Source organism: Lagenorhynchus albirostris, chromosome 13 (genome assembly GCF_949774975.1).
Source record: "Lagenorhynchus albirostris chromosome 13, mLagAlb1.1, whole genome shotgun sequence".
NCBI lineage: Eukaryota > Metazoa > Chordata > Mammalia > Artiodactyla > Delphinidae > Lagenorhynchus > Lagenorhynchus albirostris.
The window spans coordinates 30,805,015-30,826,209 of record NC_083107.1 but is presented as its reverse complement, the minus strand read 5'-3'; the positions used below and the strand labels follow the sequence as shown (position 1 = coordinate 30,826,209).

Here is a 21,195-nt window from a genome sequence, read left to right as displayed (position 1 = left end):
CAGGACAAGGAAAAATTACTTGAAATTTCAAGCTCTCCCCAAAAACAAGGAAGCTCAATTTTCACAACCAAGAAGGGCATTTCCTGGGTTAAGGGTCTTCTCTAATTGGCAACAGAGTGAGGATTCCTCACTAAGTCTCTAGTTATTCCAAACAATTGGCAGTTTATGGGAGAATCAATAATGCAGTACTTCATCTGCTGATTTAGTTCTAAATGTCCTCACCTTCCAGGGATTTTCTGACCGTTTGAGAGAGAGAGGGATGTGTACTGAAGGAAATGACACTGGGTGGGCATCCAATTAACAATAAGTACTGGGGCTTCTCTGGTGGCGCAGTGGTTGAGAGTCCGCCTGCCGAGGCAGGGGACACGGGTTCGTGTCCCGGTCCGGGAAGATCCCACATGCTGCGAAGCGGCTGGGCCCGTGAGCCATGGCCGCTGAGCCTGCGCGTCCGGAGCCTGTGCTCCGCAACGGGAGAGGCCACAGCAGTGAGAGGCCCGCGTACCACAAAAATAAATAAATAAATAAATAATAAATTTAAAAATGAAATAGATAAAATGTAAAACACCATATAGGTACACATAGTAAGGATAAGTATTTAAAAAATAAAATGAAATAAATAAAGTGGAACATTGCTTTAAAAAATATACACACAATTCTTTATTGAAGAACACAAGACAGTCACTGTGTTAATCACTGTGTGTGTGTGAACAGATATGATGGTACCAAAACATATAGTTAAGTCAGTTGGAATTTTCTGGTACTTACAAACAGAAGTGTTGATGAATTTTTCAGACTCGCCAATGCACTCCTAGGAATTCATCTCCAAGGCTGACTGACAGTGAAGGTGACCTCTCTGGCTTATCCCCAAAGACTTCAGATGAGACAGTACAGCCAGATCTACTTGAGGTCTGCCCTCCCCTCCAGAGCCTCTTGGGCCTGGGAGTTTCTGTAGCCTTAATCCTTTGTTTCATGTCGTCACCCTCACAAAACTTACCCCTCTGTAAATGTAAACGATCTTGTTGACAGCTGCATTCTCTCTGTTTTTCTCAAACTAGAACACTGTGCAGTGGGGCACAACTACAGTTGCTTGAGCGAGTGAAGGAAGGAACGGACAAATACATTGTTTGGGGCTACATAGGGTTTATCCTAAGGGTTTAAGATGTGTTACAGTTCAGTGACCTTTTTAATGAATTCAAAGTCTGATTTAAAACTGTTTCCTTGGGCTCCATTCCGTTTCAGTTATGTTCTCCTTTCCATAGGTAGTTCCCACTGGTACCCATAGTGAATTGGAGATTGAGAGCCTATTTGGGTCAAACTAGCCATCTGTCTCGCCTGCCAAGTGGACGTCAGAGAAGCAGGAATGTTAAAGAACTTGTAGACTGAGTCTCAGAGGGCCACCACGTCACAGCTCCAGGGGGCGCTATTCACATCATGGCCTATAAGGAGGAGTGAGGCAACCCCAGGATCAGTGATCTCACCCCTTCTCCTTGCTGGTTTGCTTAATAACTAACTAACTGTTAAATATCTGTTGAGTGAGTGAAGGTCAATACAAGGAACCATGGCACATGCAAGAAGGGAGCATTGAATCCTCTGGGGAATCAGGGAGTTCTTCACAGAATAGGTTAAATTCGAGCAATAGCTTAAAAGGCAGGTAGAAGTGGGAGAAGTTTGTCCCGAGCACATGGAGCTGTGAATGTTGAAGCATGGGGCTATACAAAAGCCTGGCATGATTAGAAAGATGGAAAGTTTCAGTGTGTGACTGAAACTTTCAGTTTAGCACAGGACTAATCCAGTTACGGGCCAACCAAACGTGTGCATCAGACTTCATATTTTATAGCTTTTTTCCTCCTAGAGCAGGTCTGCCTGAGGACAAGCAGGTCAGAATGGGCCTCCCTGTCTGGATCACGTGCTGCCACTTGTGTTACCCAAACATCAGACAACTGGATGTCTGGGGCCACCACATCCTTTAAAATTTAAACACAACTTCCCCTGATGGGAAACCAGCATCCCTCCCTAATCTCTGAGGTTTCTCCAGGCACCACTGACTCCATTTCTGGCTGCTTCTGTGTTATCTCCTCTCAGAAGGAGACAGATACCATCTGACAAACCAGATCCCTCCATCCCCCAAAGGCACCACGGGCACAAAGCCGTCTGCATAGGGAGTGTTACTGAAGGTTTAAAAGTATGAGTGGGTTACAGCACAGTGCAGCCAATTAACAACTTCCGACAGACTGTTAAAAAGCCCCTTCATTCCACTCCTGGACGGTTCTCCTGGCCGTCTCAGGGAGGGGGGGCAGGGCAGGGGCTGGTAGTTTTCTGGAGCTCAGTTCCACTCTTCTGCTGACCGCCCACAAACCCCTGATTCCTACGGCTTTGCTAACACAAAGCAATTCAGCTCATCCAGTCTGTCCTCCATTTATCATACTGGTGGTTTTTCCCCTCCCTGCGACATCCTTAAAGGGCAGTTTGAGGGGGACTTCCGCCAAAGCCCTTATACTTGATTAGAGGTAGAAATTCACCTCAGGTGCTGCCAATTCTGTTAGTGGAATTGCTGGGGACTATGATTTTACTCCATCAATTTTTGGCCAAATGAAAAAAACACATCAAAGATTCCCTTCTCTTCTGAAGATTGCAAAACCCTCCCGTCTCTAGAATGTGTAAACAGAGCCATGGTAACTGCAGGGAAATTCTGACTCTCCCTTTGGTCAAACCCTGGGCCTCTGTGTTGTCTTTTGCTGTTGTTGTTTGAGTTTGGCAGGCAAGCTCGGGTCAGGGGATTAAAGGCAGGCTTGGTGTATCAGGAACGCGTGGAGCGGTCTGCAGTCTCGGCATTTCCCGTGTGGGATGTGGGCCCTGCACATGCGCAGAAGGCCGGCCCAGCCTGGGTACCCAGGCACCGCGGAGAAGTAGAGCCCCTGGGGCGGGAAGAGATGAGCGGGAGGGAGCTCCGTGTGCAAATATAGGGGGAATCCCGGACGAGGCATCAGCAAGCCAGATCGGAACTTCTCTTCGTTTTTCTGGATCTGACTATCCTCTTCTGTGCAATGAAAAGGCTCAATTAGATGGTCTGTAATGTTTGTGCTCCTGTCATTTAAGAAATTAGGAGACTCATAAGACCTTTTCAGCCCCCTAATGAATAAGAGCAGCTGTATTCTTGGAGTTTCTTACATTCTTGGTGGTATGTTCCGTTTAGGGTGACTTAATTTCAGTTAAGTCCTTTGAACAAGGCACTAGACCAGGCATGCCCAGGCTTTTTGAAGCCATGTTTCATGTATGACACACAGACACACTCTGGTGGTAAAGTTTAACCATATAAAGTTCCTGGTTGACATCATCATCAGAAGCTTTCTGAAATTATATCATAAGGTAAAGTACTGTGAGCTATAGTATTTCCCTGCTTGGGTCTTTTTTTTTTTTTTTTTTTGCTTTTGCTTGTTTTTATTTATTACTTTGCCATGTTTTATAGTCAGAAGTGTTCAAAATTAGCAGCTACAAGGGTTGAGAAGTAGAAAACTAGCATTTATTTGAAAGCATCAAATGGTTGGAAAAGCAAAACAAAAAAGGGCAAAACCTTGAATTTTGTCAACACTGAGAAACAATCAAACGAGAGTGTGGCTGCCTGGGCTCAAATCCATCTCCACCGCATTCCAGCTGGTGACTCAGTCACTTAACCTCTCTATTCCTTCTCTGTAAAATGGGTGTAATAGCACCAACTACCTCAGTGGCTATTTGTGAGCTAACTGGTTTATTTTATTTTTCATCTCTGGAGACCAAATTTTATTAGAAATACGAAAACGGGATAAAACCTTTGAGACAATTTCTTGTCTGTTGGGCCTTTTCTTCCCAGGTCCCTTAATTATCAGATCTCTATTGTAAGGGATCCAAATACATCTTAAGAGCTTTGTCTTACCCATTAAATTTATCTGACAACATGTAGGTTTGAAAGATTAAAGATGACCTAACTGGCTTAATATTGATATACGTCAAGTGCCCAGAAGAGTGACCGGCACATACACGGTCAAGGGTACATAAATCCAGCTGTGGTTATCGTGAATTCAATACTTGCAAATATTGAGCACCTACTGTACACCAGGCTCTGTGCAAGATTTAAAGTATAAGGGTCAACAGAATCCACTGTGCCTTCAGGGCACACAGTCCCACGTCCAAGAAGGACATATACGTTGAAGAGAGAGAGAGAGACACAGAGAGAGACTGACCCATTCTGCTCACCTGCCAGAATGTTGCAGGTCCTCTGGTCAGCGGTGATCACTATGTATTCATGCTTTTTTTGAATTTTTAAAAAGAAGCCTGCCTATTGCAAGCACAGCAGGTCACCCTGGGAGTCTTAATGTGTTACGTGTTACTGTTTTGCTTTGTCACCTCTGGCTCTGATCTCTCTTCTGCCGACCCGTGCTTTATACCCTGCCCCATGCATGGGATGCCCCTTTCCATACAGTGATGGCCCCACATGGGACTCTACTGCCCCATAGATGCCTCCAACACAAGTCTGTAGGAGGCCCGCTTGTTCTGAGCTCATCCTGCTGCTTTGCTGACCCCTTTTTTAGCTTCCTTTCCCTACCCAGGAGGGAAATTACACACCACCTTATAGCCCATCCAGGACCGTAGATGGTGAGTTTTTCTCCCCACAACAGGAATAATCACTGTGCCAAGATGAGGAAGAGTTTTGCTGATTATCCTTCCCTTTTCCATCCATAAACTTACAAGCTCCTTCATTTTGAAAAATATAATCAGTGCTAGCTTCCTGTCTCTGAGCTAAGTTGCAGGCACTGAGTTTACTGCTTTATTTGAATCATCTCATTTAGTTTATTTGTAAATTCAGCAGATGATTCTTGGGCATCTACCACGTACTAGATGCTGTTCTAAAAGCTGAGAAGAGAATAGTAAATACGACAAATAACCAGAAGTTTCCTTGGAACTTACATCCCGGTGTGCAGAGACAGACAATAAATAAATAGCAAGCCATGGTTAAGAGCTAAAAATAAAAATAAAACAGATTGATGGGACGAAGAGAGTGGGACTACTTGAGAAGGATGTCCAGGGAAGGCCTCTCTGTGGAGTGATAAGAAGGATGCAACCATGAAAAGACCAGGGGAAAAGCCATTCCTGGACAAGGGACTGTGCACAGTCCCCGAGACAGGAATGCACGCAGAATATTTGAGGGCCAGAGAGAAGGGGAGCGTGGTAAGGAAGAAGGCTGGAGAGGTGAGCAAAGGCCAGAGCTCGCAGGGCAGAGTCGGGGTTTGGAATGTATTCTGCTGCTTTGTGGAGCACGGATCGTAGGTAAGAGGGCAGCAGGAAGGTCAGTTAGGAGACTACCTCAGTATCTAGGAGAAAGCTTATGGGGCCTTGAGACCAAGGTGGTGGAGGTGGTGATGGAGGTACAGTTGGAGAAGTCACACATTTGGAATCTTTTAGAAGTAGGGTCAACAGAGCTCGCTGGGAAATTGAGATGGGGTGGGAGAGGGGCAGTGGGGGAGAGAGAATTCAAGAGTGACTCCTAGGCAGGGGGGAAGACTGTGGGAGGAGCAGGTCTGAAGTGGGGAAATCAGGACTTCTTTTTGACTCGGTATTGCTTTGTTTTGTTTTAACCTCTTTAGTGGAGTATAATTGCTTTACAATGGTGTGTTAGTTTCTGCTGTATAACATAGTGAATCAACTGTACGTATACATATATCCCCATATCTCCTCCCTCTTGCGTCTCCCTCCCACCCTCCCTATCCCACCCCTCCAGGTGGTCACAAAGCACCGAGCTGATCTCCCTGTGCTATGCGGCTGCTTCCCACTAGCTATCTATTTTATGTTTGGTAGTGTATATATGTCCATGCCTCTCTCTCGCTCTGTCACAGCTTACCCTTCCCCCTCCCCATATCCTCAAGTCCATTCTCTAATAGGTCTGTGTCTTTATCCCTATCTTACCCCTAGGTTCTTCATGACATTTTTTTTCTTAAATTCCATATATATGTGTTAGCATACGGTATTTGTCTTTCTCTTTCTGACTTACTTCACTCTGTATGACAGACTCTAGGTCTATCCACCTCTTTACAAATAGCTCAATTTCATTTCTTTTTATGGCTGAGTAATATTCCATTGTATATATGTGCCACAACCTAAGTGTCCATCATCGGATGAATGGATAAAGAAGATGTGGCACATATATACAATGTTTCACATTTAGTAGTGTGTATATGTCAGTGCTACTCTCTCACTTTGTCCCAGCTCCCCCTCCCCACTCCCCGTGTCCTGAAGTCCATTGTCTACGTCTGGGATGCTGTATGGTTGAGATGTTGATTAGTCCCCCAGGAGGAGATGTCCGTGTCAACGGAGTTCAGAGTAGTCAGGGATGAAGATGTAAATTGACAGGTCATTAACATGTAGATGGGATTAGATGAGATACCCTATCAAGGAGTAGAGATGCAGAAGAGAACAGGTCCCAAGAATACACCACAGTCTAACCACGTCGTGCTGCTCTTTATTCCCACTTTCCAGGTAAGAAAAATAAGCGTATGTAGGTTAAGTGATTTCCCAGGGCCCCAGGAAGCGGTAGCACTGGGATTTAACCCAGGCAGTCTACCCCTATCCGCTTTGCGACAGTGGACACATACATACAGCAATGGTGCTTTGCTTCCTTCATGCGTCACAATCTCTCTGCAGGAAGAAGATGACGATGGTCTGCCTAAGAAAAAGTGGCCTACGGTAGATGCCTCTTATTATGGTGGGCGAGGAGTTGGAGGCATTAAAAGGATGGAGGTAAGAGGACAGCTTCTTGTACTCATATCTATGTGCTGACTACTCAGGGACGGAAAACCAAAGCAAATTGGTGAAAACTCACACCTGAGGTCTAATGAGGATGTGGACTGTGAGGCATCAGATGGAGAGATGGCGGGTACAGCCTTTTACCTGTCACTCCTGTATCTTGCCCACTGTGAGTCAGAGCGATTCGCGCATTGGCTCAACCCCACCCGCAGTGGTTTCTTCTCTCACTGGAATAAAATCCCAAGTTCTCGCCTGGGCCCACAATGCCTTTGCACGTACTGTCCCCACAGCCTGGACAGTTCCTCCCCCCAATATCCATGCCCCTCGCTGCCTTTCTCTGCTCCTTTAGCCCTCCCCCTTTCCCTTTTTCCATACCACCGCTCTTCCCTGACCCTCAAAACCCAAAGGAAATGAGGACTGGGTAGCACATCATACAGTTGTGATTCTCGTTCTCCAGAGCCGTCAGATTTTATTTTGTCCTTTTGGTTTTTTTGTATGTTATTTATTTTAGGTTCGTTGGGGAGAAAAGGGCTCCACAGAAGAAGGTGCTAAGTTGGAGAAGGCAAAGAATGCAAGAGTCAAGATGCCAGAGCAGGAGTACGAATTCCCAGAACCCCGAAATCTCAACAACAACATGCGCAGGCCCTCATCCCCCCGGAAGTGGTATTCTCCGATCAAGGTGTGCCTCTTTCTACTCAGAAACCCATCCTCAAAAACCCATCCTCACTCCTCCTAAAACACTTACATAGTAAGAATCAGAATCTTTTGGTATGATAAAATATCAAACCAAAATCCAGCTTATCACAAAGAAACAAATTTCTAAAATCATGGACTTGAAAATATGAGTGTGTACTTTCTCAACTTCCACAATATCAAGGTGAGAGCTGGGCTTTTTTAATGGAAGTAGAGTTGATTTACAATGTTTTATTAGTTTCAGGTGTACAGCACAGTGATTCAGTTTCATGTATATATATATACTCTTTTTCAGATTCTTTTCCATTATAGGTTGTTACAAAATATTGAGTGTAGTTCCCTGTGCTATACAGTAGGTCCTTGTTGGTTATCTATTTTATATATAGTAGTTTGTATCTGTTAATCTAAAACTCCTAATTTATCCCTCCCTGCCTCCTTTCCCATTTGGTAACCATGTTTGTTTTCTATGTCTGTGAGTCTGTTTCTGTTTTATAAATAAGCTCATTTGTATACTTTTTTTAGATTCAACATATAAGTGATAGCATATGGCATTTGTCTTTCTCTGTCTGACTTACTTCACTTAGTATGACAATCTCTAAGTCCATCCATGTTGCTGCAAATGCTATTATTTCATTCTTTTTTACAGCTGAGTAATATTCCATTGTATATATATACCACATCTTCTTTATCCATTCATCTGTTGATGGACATTTAGGTTGCTTCCATGTCTTGGCTATTGTAAATAGTGCTGCTATGAACATTGGGTGCATGTTATGTTTTTGTCTTTTCTGGATATATGCCCAGGAATGGGAGCTGGGCTTTTTTAAATCACCGTGGCAAAGTGGTAGAAAGAGAGTAGGCTAGGAGAAAGTGACTTGGGCAGTAACCCCAGAGGATCATTATAAATTACAGTAACATCTGGTAACTTCACTGGTAGGAAATTCCATAGTCTAACAACAATGGCAGGATTCTCCTTAATGCCTAATCTCTGTTCCTCTTGCCATAACATAAGCCCATCTCCCTTTATTCAAGCCAGGTGCTGGTGTATCAGGACACGCTAGTGGACTGTGTTGGCCATAGATCTGATACCCACTCTTCCTGGCTGTGAGCAAAATGCCTTATTTCTCCAGCATCTCTCTTCCCCCCGCCCCGCCCCTCACAGCTCCAGAGCTCAACTAAAACCCTCTTTGACTTATTGGAAAATTTAAGTCATAAGAGGCAGTTAATACTTCCTAAAGTCCTCTTTTCTCTTCCTCTTGGGTGCAGGTATCTTTGAATTCATGTGATTCATCCAACACCCTTGCTCTGTGGTCTTGCCCATAAGCATCTACACTAAGCCAGTTATCAGAGAGCACTAGGAAATCGTAGCTAAAAAGACTGACATAATCTGTCCCCATTCCCTCGTTTCCTGCCATGGAAAACTGAGATGGTAGAGTGCTTGCTCTGCCCAGGTCTGGAACCCAAGGCTCCATCTCAGGTCTACGGCCTCTAGTTCTGTGCTGCAGACAGAACTATGCCAAGTCCAAGGACTCAGCGAAAGATTCAATATAAGAACCAGCTCTCATCACCACCCCATACATACACACACACACACACACACACACACACACACACAGCTTTACCCTTCTTCCAGTGACAACAAAAATAACACTCATCATTCGCTGAGATATTTGCTAATTTTAGAGCAGACTTTCTGCCATGAAGTCAAAAGAAATAACCATTTTAAACAGTGGAGGGAAACTTTCTTAGTAGTGGTCTCTGCTCCGCAGACCTACCTCAAGCTCAGACTAATCACGGTGCATTTCCATTTCGGTTTGACGTGTTTAACGTGGTGAGATTCTTTAGATAAGCCACCCCTCCCCCCAGGGCAATGGGTTGAACTCTGGAAAAATGTAGGCAAAATGTGGCTTGCTTAACTAACAGCTGTTTGCTTCTAATTATTTTCTAATGTGTAACATGCAGTGGCGTGCATACATGTGCAGACAGGAAGGAGCCAAGTAGAATCTCAGAGACGAAGACGAAAGGGGATTTTCTATTGTGTTGTTTTCAGGAATCTGTACCTCGTGACTAATACAACATATTTGGTAAGAGCCGGGTTTTCATCTCTGTAATCTTGGACGTTGAGAGAACATTCATTCTATTTGAAGAATTCAATTTCTGCTTGAGAGCATGTTATTCATCTGTTAACTAGTGGTTTAGGACTGAGTTTTACGAAATAAATGAGGATATGGACAACTAGATTTAGAAATCTCAAAACACCCCCAACACACACTTGGAATTAGATCCAGTTCAACTGAGTATTTGTTGTGCACCTACTCTGTGCCAGGTACTGCTGGCTATTGAGCATATAGAGGGTCTCAAACTTGGCTGAGAATCAGAATCACCTGGAAGAGCTTTAAAAATACAAATTCCCAGGCCTGATGTCTCAAACCTAATGATTCAGTCTCACAATAGGCTTTCAAAGGCTCTCTGGCCTTCACAACCTGCCCACTTTTTCTCATCAGGTGAAACTCCATTTTTCCCCAACGCCTCCCTTTTCAAATTTCTCATCCAAACTCCCTGAGACCCCTCTGTTGCCCTTGCCCCAGTTATTGCTCCCTCCACAGCCCCTGCTCTTCAGCCTTGGTCATTGTGTGTGTGTGTGTGTGTGTGTGTGTGTGTGTGTGTGTGTGTGCGTGTTATATGTGTTTGTGTTGTGTGTGTGTGCGTGTTGTGTGTGTGTTTGTGTGTCTGTGTCTCTGTGTGTGTGTGTGTGTCTGTGTCTGTGTCCTCTGTGTGTGTATGTGTGTGTCTGTGTCTGTGTTCTGTGTCTGTGTTATGTGTGTGTGTCTGTGTGTGTGTTTGTGTGTCTGTGTGTGTGTCTGTGTGTTGTGTGTGTGTGTCTGTGTGTGTGTCTGTGTTTGTGTTCTGTCTGTGTGTGTCTGTGTGTGTCTGTGTTATGTGTGTTTGTGTCTGTGGGTGTGTCTGTCTGTATGTGTGTGTCTGTGTGCGTGTTATGTGTGTGTGTGTCTGTGTGTGTCTGTGTCTGTGTGCATGTTATGTGTGTGTCTGTGTGTGTGTGTCTGTGTGTGTGTCTGTGTGTGTCTGTGTGTGTGTCTGTGTGTGGGTCTGTGTGTGGGTCTGTGTGTGTGTGTATGTGTCTGTGTGTGTCTGTGTGTGTCTGTCTGTCTTTATGTGTCTGTGTCTGTGTGTCTGTGTCTGTGTGTCTGTGTGTCTGTGTGTGTGTGTCTGTGTGTGTGTGTCTGTGTGTGTCTGTGTATATGTCCGTGTATGTGTGTGTGTGTCTGTGTATGTGTGTGTATGTCTGTGTGCATGTTATGTGTGTGTGTCTGTGTGTTTCTGTGTGTCTGTGTGCATGTTATGTGTGTGTGTCTGTGTGTGTGTCTGTGTGCGTGTGTCTGTGTGCGTGTTATGTGTGTGTGTCTGTGTGTGTGTCTGTGTGTGTCTGTGTCTGTGTGTGTGTGTCTGTGTGTGTGTCTGTGTGTGTCTGTGTGTCTGTGTGTGTGTCTGTGTCTGTGTGTGTCTGTGTGTCTGTGTGTCTGTGTGTGTCTGTGTATGTGTGTCTGTGTGTGTGTCTGTGTGTGTCTGTGTGTGTGTCTGTGTCTGTGTGTGTCTGTGTCTGTGTGTGTGTCTGTGTCTGTGTCTGTGTATGTGTCTGTGTGGGTGTCTGTGTGTGTGCTGGGTCTCAAAGTGTGGTGCCTGGACCAGCAGCATCAGCATCCCCCAGGAACTCGTTAGAAATGAACATTCTCAGGCCCCAACCCAGATCTACCAAACAGGCAGCTTTGGGGGCTGGGCCCAGTGACCTGGGTTTTAGCAAGCCCAGCTAATCAGTTGTCACCCGAGGTTCCAGCCAGCCTTCCAGAGGAAGCTCCCTGAGGGCGGGAACTGTGGTGCGTGGCAAAGCGGCCACAATCACGCCTCAGAGATTTGCCGGGAGTCTCAGCCAGGAGACCTTGTTAGTTTTCACACGGGCCTATGGTTCCCACAAACAGAGCTGCTGGATTAATGTTAAGTGGTTGGAAAACTGAGTGTCAAAGAATCACCAGAAAAGCCAGATGGCAAAAACCTGTGACGCTGGTGGGCTTGCTGAGCGTCAGTAGGACTCCCTCGTGAGGACAGGAAGAAGTGTGAATGCCCCTCCTGCTGCTGGGGCAGCTCACACCGAGGCTTACTTAGCACACTCTTGTACCATAGCTCTTCTGTGTAACTGCTCCTGTTTATGAGTCTTCCCTCCACCAGATTTGACCCCCCGGAGGCACCAATTATGCTTAACTCATCTTTGAATCACCCATAAACAGCAGTGTACCTGGCACGGAGTAGGGATTCCACCATCTCTTGTTAAAGAGACACACGGGACGTAATTATGAAACAACTCCCAGAGCATCAAGCCAGCTAGACTTTCTCCTGTGACCCACACAAATCACTTAGGTACTCTCGATCCAAAGAAGGTGACGTTCTTCTTGCCGTATCTTTGAGGAAAGGAGAGCAAAAGAGGTCCTCTTATGTGTATCTGGACAGGTGGGCGAGGGAAGGGCGAGAACAAGGAAGTTGGAGAGTAGAAGCACAGAAAGGAATTCCAAAGTCATAATGTACACTGTTTGTCCAGAAAAAGAACGGACTTGCTACCAGAACTTCAGCCTTCACACTGTTTAACCCAACGCATGGTCCACGATGAGCCACCTTCTAGCCACAATGTCTGTACACATTCACTAAGCCTTGGGCAAAACATTCAGCCTCATGCTGTGCCGTAAACTCTGCTTCCCTTTCCTGAACCCTCTCACCGGATTTGTCACAGTCCTGGCAGGAAACAGAAGGCACCCTCAGGAGGGTTGAAATCACACAGATCAGGGAAGGGTTAAGAGAGTGGGGACTACTCTTCATTGCATAGCAATGGTGAGGCACCCAGGGACTAGCAACAGTGAGAGCTGTTACATCCCTAGGCCTGAAGAGCAAGGAGGCGAGAGGGTGTCACTGGAACCAGTGAAAGCTGCAGCTCCAGAGAAGAGGCCACCCAGAAGAGCTGCGGCCACAGAGAGGGTCAGCCATCTAAATCTGCCCTGTTCCGTGTTTTTATATGGCCCACAAGTTAAGAATGGCTCTTTGTATTTTTCAATGATTATATCAGCACCTACATAATAGCCTGGAGTTTGCCTCTTGACCTACAAAGCCTAAGATATTTACCCTTTGGCCCTGTACAGAAAATGTTTGCAGACCCCGGCCCTATAAGAATGCAGTCACCCACTCCTCCACGCACGTTATGCGTGTTGAGTCATTTAATCCTCACAACAACACTGTGAGGTACGATCTCCATTTTACAGATGAAGAAACTGAAGCATAGAGAGGTGTCAGTCACTTGCCCGAGGACACACAAATGGCAGCTCGAATTCAAATCAGGCAATCTGACTTGAGTCTAGGGATTTCCCTGGCAGTCCAGTGGTTAGGACTCCATGCTTCCACTTCAGGGGGCGCGGGTTCGACCCCTGGTCAGAGAACTAAGAGCCTGCAAGTGGCAGGGCGTGGCCAATAAATAGATACATAAATAAATAAATAAATAAGAATGCAGCCACCAGTGAAGGCAGGGCGTAAAGAAAGAAAGAAAGAATTTTTAAAAAGAATGCAGCCACCAACGAAGGCAGGGCTCAGGGAGGGAGCAGAAGGAACAAGTGCCGACCTGCCCCTCATCTTGCCCTCTTACCTCCTTCTTTTCTAAATTGAAGTTTAGCTGATTTACAATGTTGTGTCCGTTTCTGCTGTACAGCAAAGTGATTCTATTATGCATATATATATTCTTTTTCCGATTCTTTTCCCTTATAGGTTATTACAGAATATTGAGGATAGTTCCCTGTGCTGTACAGTAGATCCTTGTTGGTTATCTATTTTATATATAGTAGTGTGTATCTGTTAATCCCAAACTATGAATTTATCCCTGCCCCCCTCCACCTTTCCCCTTTGGTAACCATAACTTCGTTGTCTATGTTTGTGGGTCTATTTCTGTTTTGTAAATAAGTTCATCTGTATCATTTTTTTTTTAGATTCCACATATAAGCGATATCTTATGATATTTGTCTTTCTCTGGCTGATTTCGCTTAGTATGATAATCTCTAGGTCCATCCATGTTGCTGCAAATGGCATTATTTCATTCTTTCTCATGGCTGAGGAAGATTCCATGGTATATATGTACCACGTCTTTATCCATTCATCTGTCAACTCTCGTCTCCCTCTGATGCCACCTGTTGGCCACACCAAAGGGAAGCTAGATGATGCCATCTGTAGAGGTCAGGCTTCCAAGGCATGGAGCACGGAAGGCAGAGAAACAGAGTGGCTAGCGGCAGGCAGCTCATGGAGGATAACCTGCCCCACTATAAACAGGGAGAACACCTCCATCCAGTGCAAAACTTTCAGGAGGTACTGGGAAGAGTCCTGGTTCCCCAATGAAGGTGGTCAGAATCATATACACCTTTAAATGGGTTGCATTTGACTCGCTTTTTCGTGCATTTCAGGAAATAGATTTGAGGAGCAGAGAAGCAGGGAAGCACATTGCCTAAGCACATCCCGCAGGAACTCACTGAGAGAAAGAGTCCACAATGGGCTGCTTCCCGCCGTCGCCCAGGCTAATTTAAGGCACTGACCACACTGACCACACTTCACCCTTTCCTCATTCCAGGCTCATGATCAAGAAATTTTCCGATATTTGGCCTGACTTTTTCTTTGCTCGGTTTTCACCCCCTGGCTTTACAGCAATCCCGTGCTTCTCGTTAAATTGGGACTGACCGTTTCAGGCGAGTTAAGTAATGCCCAGATGTATGACCACCAGAAAGATTAAAACCAGGACTGTTTTCAGGTTTGCTGGAAGGCTTGTGGCCTTCAGAGAAATGAGTTTTCTCCTTTTCCAGTAGCTCCTCCACGTGACTGGCAATGACAGAAATGACAGCTGAAGGACCAAAGCCAGAACCTGGCTGGCACGGCGGACCGGCCTGTGCTGTTGCAGCGCCGGGGAGCGGGTGGTGTTCTGTTCATTTTCTTTAAGGTGAACCTGTCATCCCTGGCCTTAAGCACCTCAGCCTTGTAATCAAGCAGCATTCAGTGGTGAAACGGTTCTGAATGAAGCTATATGTAGCCTAGTAAGACACACCGAAGCCTTAAATGCTGTCAGATGTGCCGTTGATGTTCGACAGACTTTTTTTGTCCCTCCCCGGCTACTTTTTAGAATGGTTCCAACCATTGTTTAAACAGAGACCAAAAGAAAATAGAGAAAAAAAATTAACCATGTGTGATTGTGTGTGTGTGTGTGTGTGTGTGTGTGTGTGTGTGTAAGGAAAGTTTCCAACTTATGCATTAATTTGTTTCATTTAAAGGGAAGCATGGGTCACGATATTTACCATATATTTTAAGGTGTAAAAAAATGTGTTCGTCTCTAACAGCCCTCTAAGTTGAACTACCCTCAAAATTCTCAACCTCTGACTAACTTCCAAACAGCTGAGGCAGACAAAGCAGAAGAGAAGACACAGCTGCTGCCTGGCCCTCCATCACCCCCAAAAAAAAGAAAGAAAGAAGAAACCCAGCCACAGAGCCCATGCACCCAGATGCTTTGAGTGCTGGGCCTCACAGACCTCCCCGGCACAGTCTTCTTGTTTAGGAAGAAACAAAAGCAAGCATTGACATAGAACCTCCAGTTTGCCAGCCTTTGTGGTATGAAAAGTATTGATTGTCTCAGGCTGAGGTAGAGTTTGGGAGCCTGGAATTGGTCCATTTCTCATGTTATAGTCAAAGTGTGTCAATTTCATATGAAAGAAAGGTATATGTAAATGTCAGCTAATGCACTCTGGTGGCGGGTTCCCAGGATGGTAGGAAATCTTTGAGCTTCACAGAAGCATTTCTCTTCGGGAGTGAGGACCAGTGTCTTGACATGCACCTTGAAGAGAGACGCATGCATTCAGGACACTCAGATCTGAGAGAAATAGTGGAGTCAACTCAGAGTCTCCCCCCAGGGGCTTCCCTGGTGGCGCAGTGGTTGGGAGTCCGCCTGCCAATGCAGGGGACGCGGGTTCGTGCCCCGGTCCCGGGGGGATCCCACATGCCGCGGACCGGCTGGGCCCATGGGCCATGGCCGCTGAGCCTGCGCGTCCGGAGCCTGTGCTCCGCGGCGAGAGAGGCCACAGCAGTGAGAGGCCCACATACCGCAAAAAAAAAAAAAAAAAAAGGCTCCCCCCAGGAGGAGTGGGTAAAGCCCAGGGACTGCTTGGAAGAATCCCCTGAGGCTCTTGTGGCCCTAAAGGGATGTTATTAATAAGCCCAGTAGCTACAGTCTTGAAATGATGGGCTTTTTGCCTCCTCTCAGAAAATTAAACATAGGGGCCTTTGCTGTGCCCTTCTGTTTGACTTTTGAGAGTTATGTTTATCGTCTTCTTGGTTATAAACACTCTTATTCTAAAGCTTACTTCAGCTCTTCTTGCATTAAAAGCTACCTGGCATAGGAGTAGAAAGAGGTATAGGATGGGTAGATTACCAAGATCATTTTCTGTGCCACACAGAATGGGGACTTCGGGTTCATTTGTGGGACATTCCGAGCTCAGAACACTGAGGGTACAACCAGAACTATCTGGTCTCACCTTGGCCAGGACAACTCATGATAGCAGCTCACCAGCATGAAGGGCTAACCTGGGTGAAGCATGTAGCACAAGTCGGGCACAGTCCCAAGGGCCTTTCCTGCACTCACTCCTTCATTTCTCACCACCACCCTCAAAATTAGAAACTGCTACTACTCCTGTTTTACAGATGGCAAAATCAAGGCACAGAGAGGTTAGGTAACTTGCCTAAATTCACACTGCTAATAAGATGTCCCTTGGTTTATTTTATTAATAGCAAAGCATCCCTTCCAGCTAGCCATGAAATCTGTTATTAATCAAGTAGTAGAAAGGACTGGGAGCCTGGAGGTAAAAGACCAGTCAGGAAACTATTCTCAGGATGAGTGACAGATGATGAGGGCCTAGGCCAAGGCAGTAGCCGTGGAGACAGTGGGACAGGGCTGGACAGGAAGAGGTGACAGGGGGGCTGTGACAGAGAGAACATTCGAGAGACGTGGTCGAAGCTGGATATGAAGGGGTGGCAGAGGGAGAGGAGGTGAGAATGATTCTCTGGTGTCCGCCTTGTCCATCTGGATGTCAGTGGTGCCGTGGACCAAGGCGGGGTATGCAAAAAGCGGAGCAGGTTGGGGAAAAATTGTTCAGTATGTGATGTCTGGTTTTTTTATACCTGTGATACGTTTACATTACAACTAAGATTCGGTGGGTATTTGGATCTGGAGCTCAAGAGAGGACTAAGCTGAAGTAAGAATGTGTGAGCCATGGGCAGACAGGTGGAAGTTTGACCCATGGGACCCGGTGAGAGTAGTCAAAGTGAGCATTCAGGGCTTCCCTGGTGGCGCAGTGGTTGCGAGTCCGCCTGCCGATGCAGGGGACGCGGGTTCGTGCCCCAGTCTGGGAGGATCCCACATGCCGCGGAGCGGCTGGGCCTGTGAGCCATGGCCGCTGAGCCTGCGCGTCCGGAGCCTGTGCTCTGCAGCGGGAGAGGCCACAGCAGTGAGAGGCCCGTGTACCACAAAAAAAAAAAGAAAAAAAAAGTGAGCATTCAGCGTGGGGGTGAGACTAGAAGAGGGGGGACAGCAAGGGGACACCACCACATCGTGTGTAAGCAGAGGGGAGGAGCAGAAGAGGCTGAAAAGGATCATGAGAGTTATAGGAAGGAGAAGACAAAGCCAAGGGATAGTGAGGAAGGGAGAGGCCCAGAGCCTCTGATCGCTCTAAAGAATCAAGTAAAATGAGGCCACAGGTGGCCAAGGCATTTGGTAGCCGGGATGCTGTGGGCAGCCTTAGCGAAGCAGCTTTGGTGGAGTGTTGGGGTCATCAAACACTGTCACAGAAGCCAGAAGGAAAGGGGGGAATGGAGTTGTAGGAGCACCAAATGAAGGACGGGTAGATCCACGCTTGCAAAGTTCAAATTATTGGATTCTTACATCCGCATTACATTCATTTCCATCTTTCTACAGAGACTCCCAGTTTTTCATTTTAATGACTTTACCCCATCGTTGATAAGACTGAATGAATACTTTCTATGAGACGAGTATCTTACTTCAATATCTAGCTGTAAGCCTTTGAACAAATCTATAGGGTAGACAGTATTATTATCTCTTTTTTTAAAGATGAGTAAGGTAAGGCTTAAGGACATGAAACAGCTTGTCCGAGGCTGCAGCTGGTGAGCTGGTGAGGGGAAGCCTCAGAATACAAACAGTCTGAATCCAGTCGTTTTGTGCTGAAATATCACTCTATGATCTGTTGCCTCCAAGAAACACAGCCCTTTCTCCTGGTGTTACACATCTAGGTGGTTTCTGCCCCTTTGCCCTGCGTGGCGCTTTAGATTTCTGCTGAGTTAATTAATACACTTCCTCAACAGCTACTTTTTCTTTCAGCCCCATCTCATTGCTCCTCATCTGTCAGGGAGTTGAGTGATCAGTGCACAGAACACTGAGGGTGGGATGATTTACGAAGCCAAATACCCGGAGTTCCCCCAAAAAAAGCGAAAGAAAAAGAAAAAGAGGCATTCTTCCAGGAAATCCACCTGGTTGTATCCTGAAATATAAATGCTTATCCCAAAGAACCTTAAAGGAAAACATTTAGCTGATGCTTGAAATGGTTTAAAGAAGAAAACCATGCTGAACCCAGCAGCGGTCCTTCCAGCATTCTAAAGTCATTTCAAAATATTTTTAGAGGTTTTTGTAAATACTTGGCCAAGAGAGATGAGAAACATGACACTTAGCAAGACAAAGTTGAGTCCACAAGAACTCGAGCAACAGAGTTGATAAAGGTTCAAAAGCACATTTTTTGTATCTAAATAAAACCCGCCAGAAAATAATTTCAAAACACCAAGTCTTCGAGGTGTCATTCTTAAATGGATGCTGTCACTACGAATGCTTTGTGGCAAGGAACTTGAAGTTTCTAGACTCTCTCAGCCTTTCAGCATTATCCTTCAAAGACCTCTTCCAGATCCGTGTTTTCAAACATGCCCGACTGAGACCCCAACAGGAAATACATGTTGGCCCAGTATATGCTATGCGTGCACAAGTGTGCATTCACTTCACACACCCCTCATATACACACCCATGCATACTTATCCTCACCATTTGCCCTTAGCTCAAATATTTTCTTTCCTATTTTATTTTCTTTGTTAAAAATTCTGGTCCTAATACACAAAATTTTTTCATGAGGGCTTGAAGAGTCGCAATCCACAGTTTAAAAACCCTGTTCTAAAGGATCTGCACAGGCAAGAACCTGCAATTGGTATAAGAGAAAGTATACGAGCTTTGCACAGGGAACTATATTCAATATCCTGTGATAAACCATAATGGAAAAGAATATTTTAAAAAAAGAATATATATATATATGTATGTATAACTGAATCACTTTGCTGTACAGTAGAAATTAACACAATGTTGTAAATCAACTACACTTCGATTTAAAAAATAATCAATGCAATTTAAAAATATATTTTAAGAAAGAAAGTTTATGAGCTTTAGAACTAGACAGACATGGAGTGGGGTCCAATCACACCTCTCCAGTTTACATACTGTGTGCCTTTGGGCAAGTTAGTTGATCTCTCTGATTCCCTCTCCATAACCCTTTGGAATTGCTGGGAGAATGAAAGGAGCAGACACATAGAAAAGCACCTAGCCCAGCACTCAGTAGCACTGAATGCATTCATTCGTCCAACAAATAAATATTCACTGAGCACCAGAAGCTGTCCTAAGGGCTGGGCATATAGCAGTTAACGAAACCAGTGGCACCTCTGCTTTCGTGGAGTTCACATTCCAGATGGCAGAGACAGACACTAAGCAAATAGACTACGTCAGGGAGTGATAAGGGCTGTATTGGTTTCATACTGTTGCTATAACAAATTACCACTAACTTAGTGGCTTAAAACCACACAAATTTATTATCTTATAGTTCTGGAGGTCAGAAGCCCAAAATGGGTCACACTGGGCTAAAACCAAGGTGAAGCCAGGGCTTCATTCCTGCTGGAGGCCCTAGAAGAGACTCCATCTCCATGTCTTACCCAGATTCCAGAAGCTGCCCACACTCATTGGCTTATGGCCCCCTCTCCTCCCCAAAGCCAACAACAGTGGGTTGAATCCTTCTCACATGGGATCACATTCACTCTGCTTCTGTGGCGCCATCTCCTTCTCTGACTCTGACCCTCCTACCTCCCTCTGTTAAAGACCCATATGGTTAGATTGGGTCCACCCGATGATCCAGAATCATGTCCCCACCTCCAGATCCTTAACTTAATCACATCTGCAGAGCCCTTTTTGCAATGAAAGGGAACATATTCACAGGTTCTAGAGACTAGGATGTCATCCTTGGAGGTGGAGGGGAGCAGATTGTCCTGGTCACCACAAGAGTGATGAAGGGAAATAAGACAAAATAAAGGTGACTTCTGCCCGTTATTAACCAGGGTTAATAATAAGAGCAAAGCTGGGACTTCCCTGGTGGCGCAGTGGTTAAGAATCCGCATGCCAGTGCAGGGGACACGGGTTCGATCCCTGGTCCGGGAAGATCCCACATGCCGTGGAGCAACTAAGCCCGTGCACCACAACTACTGAGCCTGCGGTCTAGAGCCCGCGAGCCACAACTACTGAGCCTACATGCCACAACTACTGAAGCCTGCACCCCTAGAGCCCGTGCTCTGCAACAAGAGAAGCCACCGCAATGAGAAGCCCGTGCACCACAATGAAGAGTAGCCCCCGTTCTTGGCAACTAGAGAAAGCCTGCACGCAGCAACGAAGAACCAACGCAGCCAAAAAATTAAAAGATAGTAATAATAATAAGAGCAAAGCTAAATAAATGTCTCTTTTTTTTTCTGTTAGTGTTTGCAGTGGCAGAAACCAGCCTCTGCTCAGCATGTCTAGGGAACTAGAACATTAGACTGCCTTTGCCACATACTGTGAAAACTTTAGCACTCGTAGACTCACTCCTTCCAGATTCAACCAATCACCTGCAACTCCAAAGGGGGTCGTGATTTGTGGTGATCCGTGATCTTTGGTCATTTGTCTGTCGAGCCTGGGATTCCAGAGCCCATCGTAGGGACAACCATGGATCTGTGCCCCAGGGGCCTTTCATTGGTCTCACCCTGTCCATGCTTCTATTTAGTCACTTCCTGCTTGAATCTGTCCTCATTGTTTCATTTGTAAACTCTGGACACTAAGTGGGAAGAAAAAACTTTAGTGCAAGTTGAAAAGATTGACTTGCGGTGTGAGGAGTTGCCTGGGAATATGATGAGGGCAAAAGCTGAGAGCCTGAATGAATCCTCCGTGTCTGCAGATCTGAGGCTGCACTGAAGTCGCAGATGTCTCCTGCGCGAGCATCAGGGTCCTCTGGGATGTGTCTCTCCTCCTCCTCCATTCCTGAGGCCCACATTTGAACTTAGGGACGACAGAGTCACATCCTATGGCAACTGCATTGCCGGTGAAGTGTGGTTCACATGACTTAAGAAGCATGGAAGTTTCTGCCTGTCGGTGCTGGCCCCTGGTCTGGTTTCAGATGTAATCTTGGTGCATTTGTTTTATTTCAGGGAAAACTTGATGCCCTGTGGGTCCTGCTAAGGAAAGGCTACGATCGTGTGTCCGTGATGCGTCCACAGCCGGGAGACACGGTAGGATTCATTAACGGGGTCGCA

At 45.8% G+C, this 21,195-nt stretch overlaps 1 protein-coding gene across 1 annotated transcript in view; it reads left to right on the top strand.

The window, feature by feature from the left end:
• ANTXR1 (ANTXR cell adhesion molecule 1) overlaps positions 1-21,195 on the top strand; it is a 245,349-nt gene that overhangs the window by 168,702 nt on the left and 55,452 nt on the right. Inside the window, exons 15-17 of the mRNA XM_060168937.1 lie at positions 6,673-6,768; positions 7,286-7,453; positions 21,091-21,171. Coding sequence (XP_060024920.1) covers positions 6,673-6,768; positions 7,286-7,453; positions 21,091-21,171 — 345 coding nt within the window. The remainder of the gene's footprint in view (positions 1-6,672; positions 6,769-7,285; positions 7,454-21,090; positions 21,172-21,195) is intronic.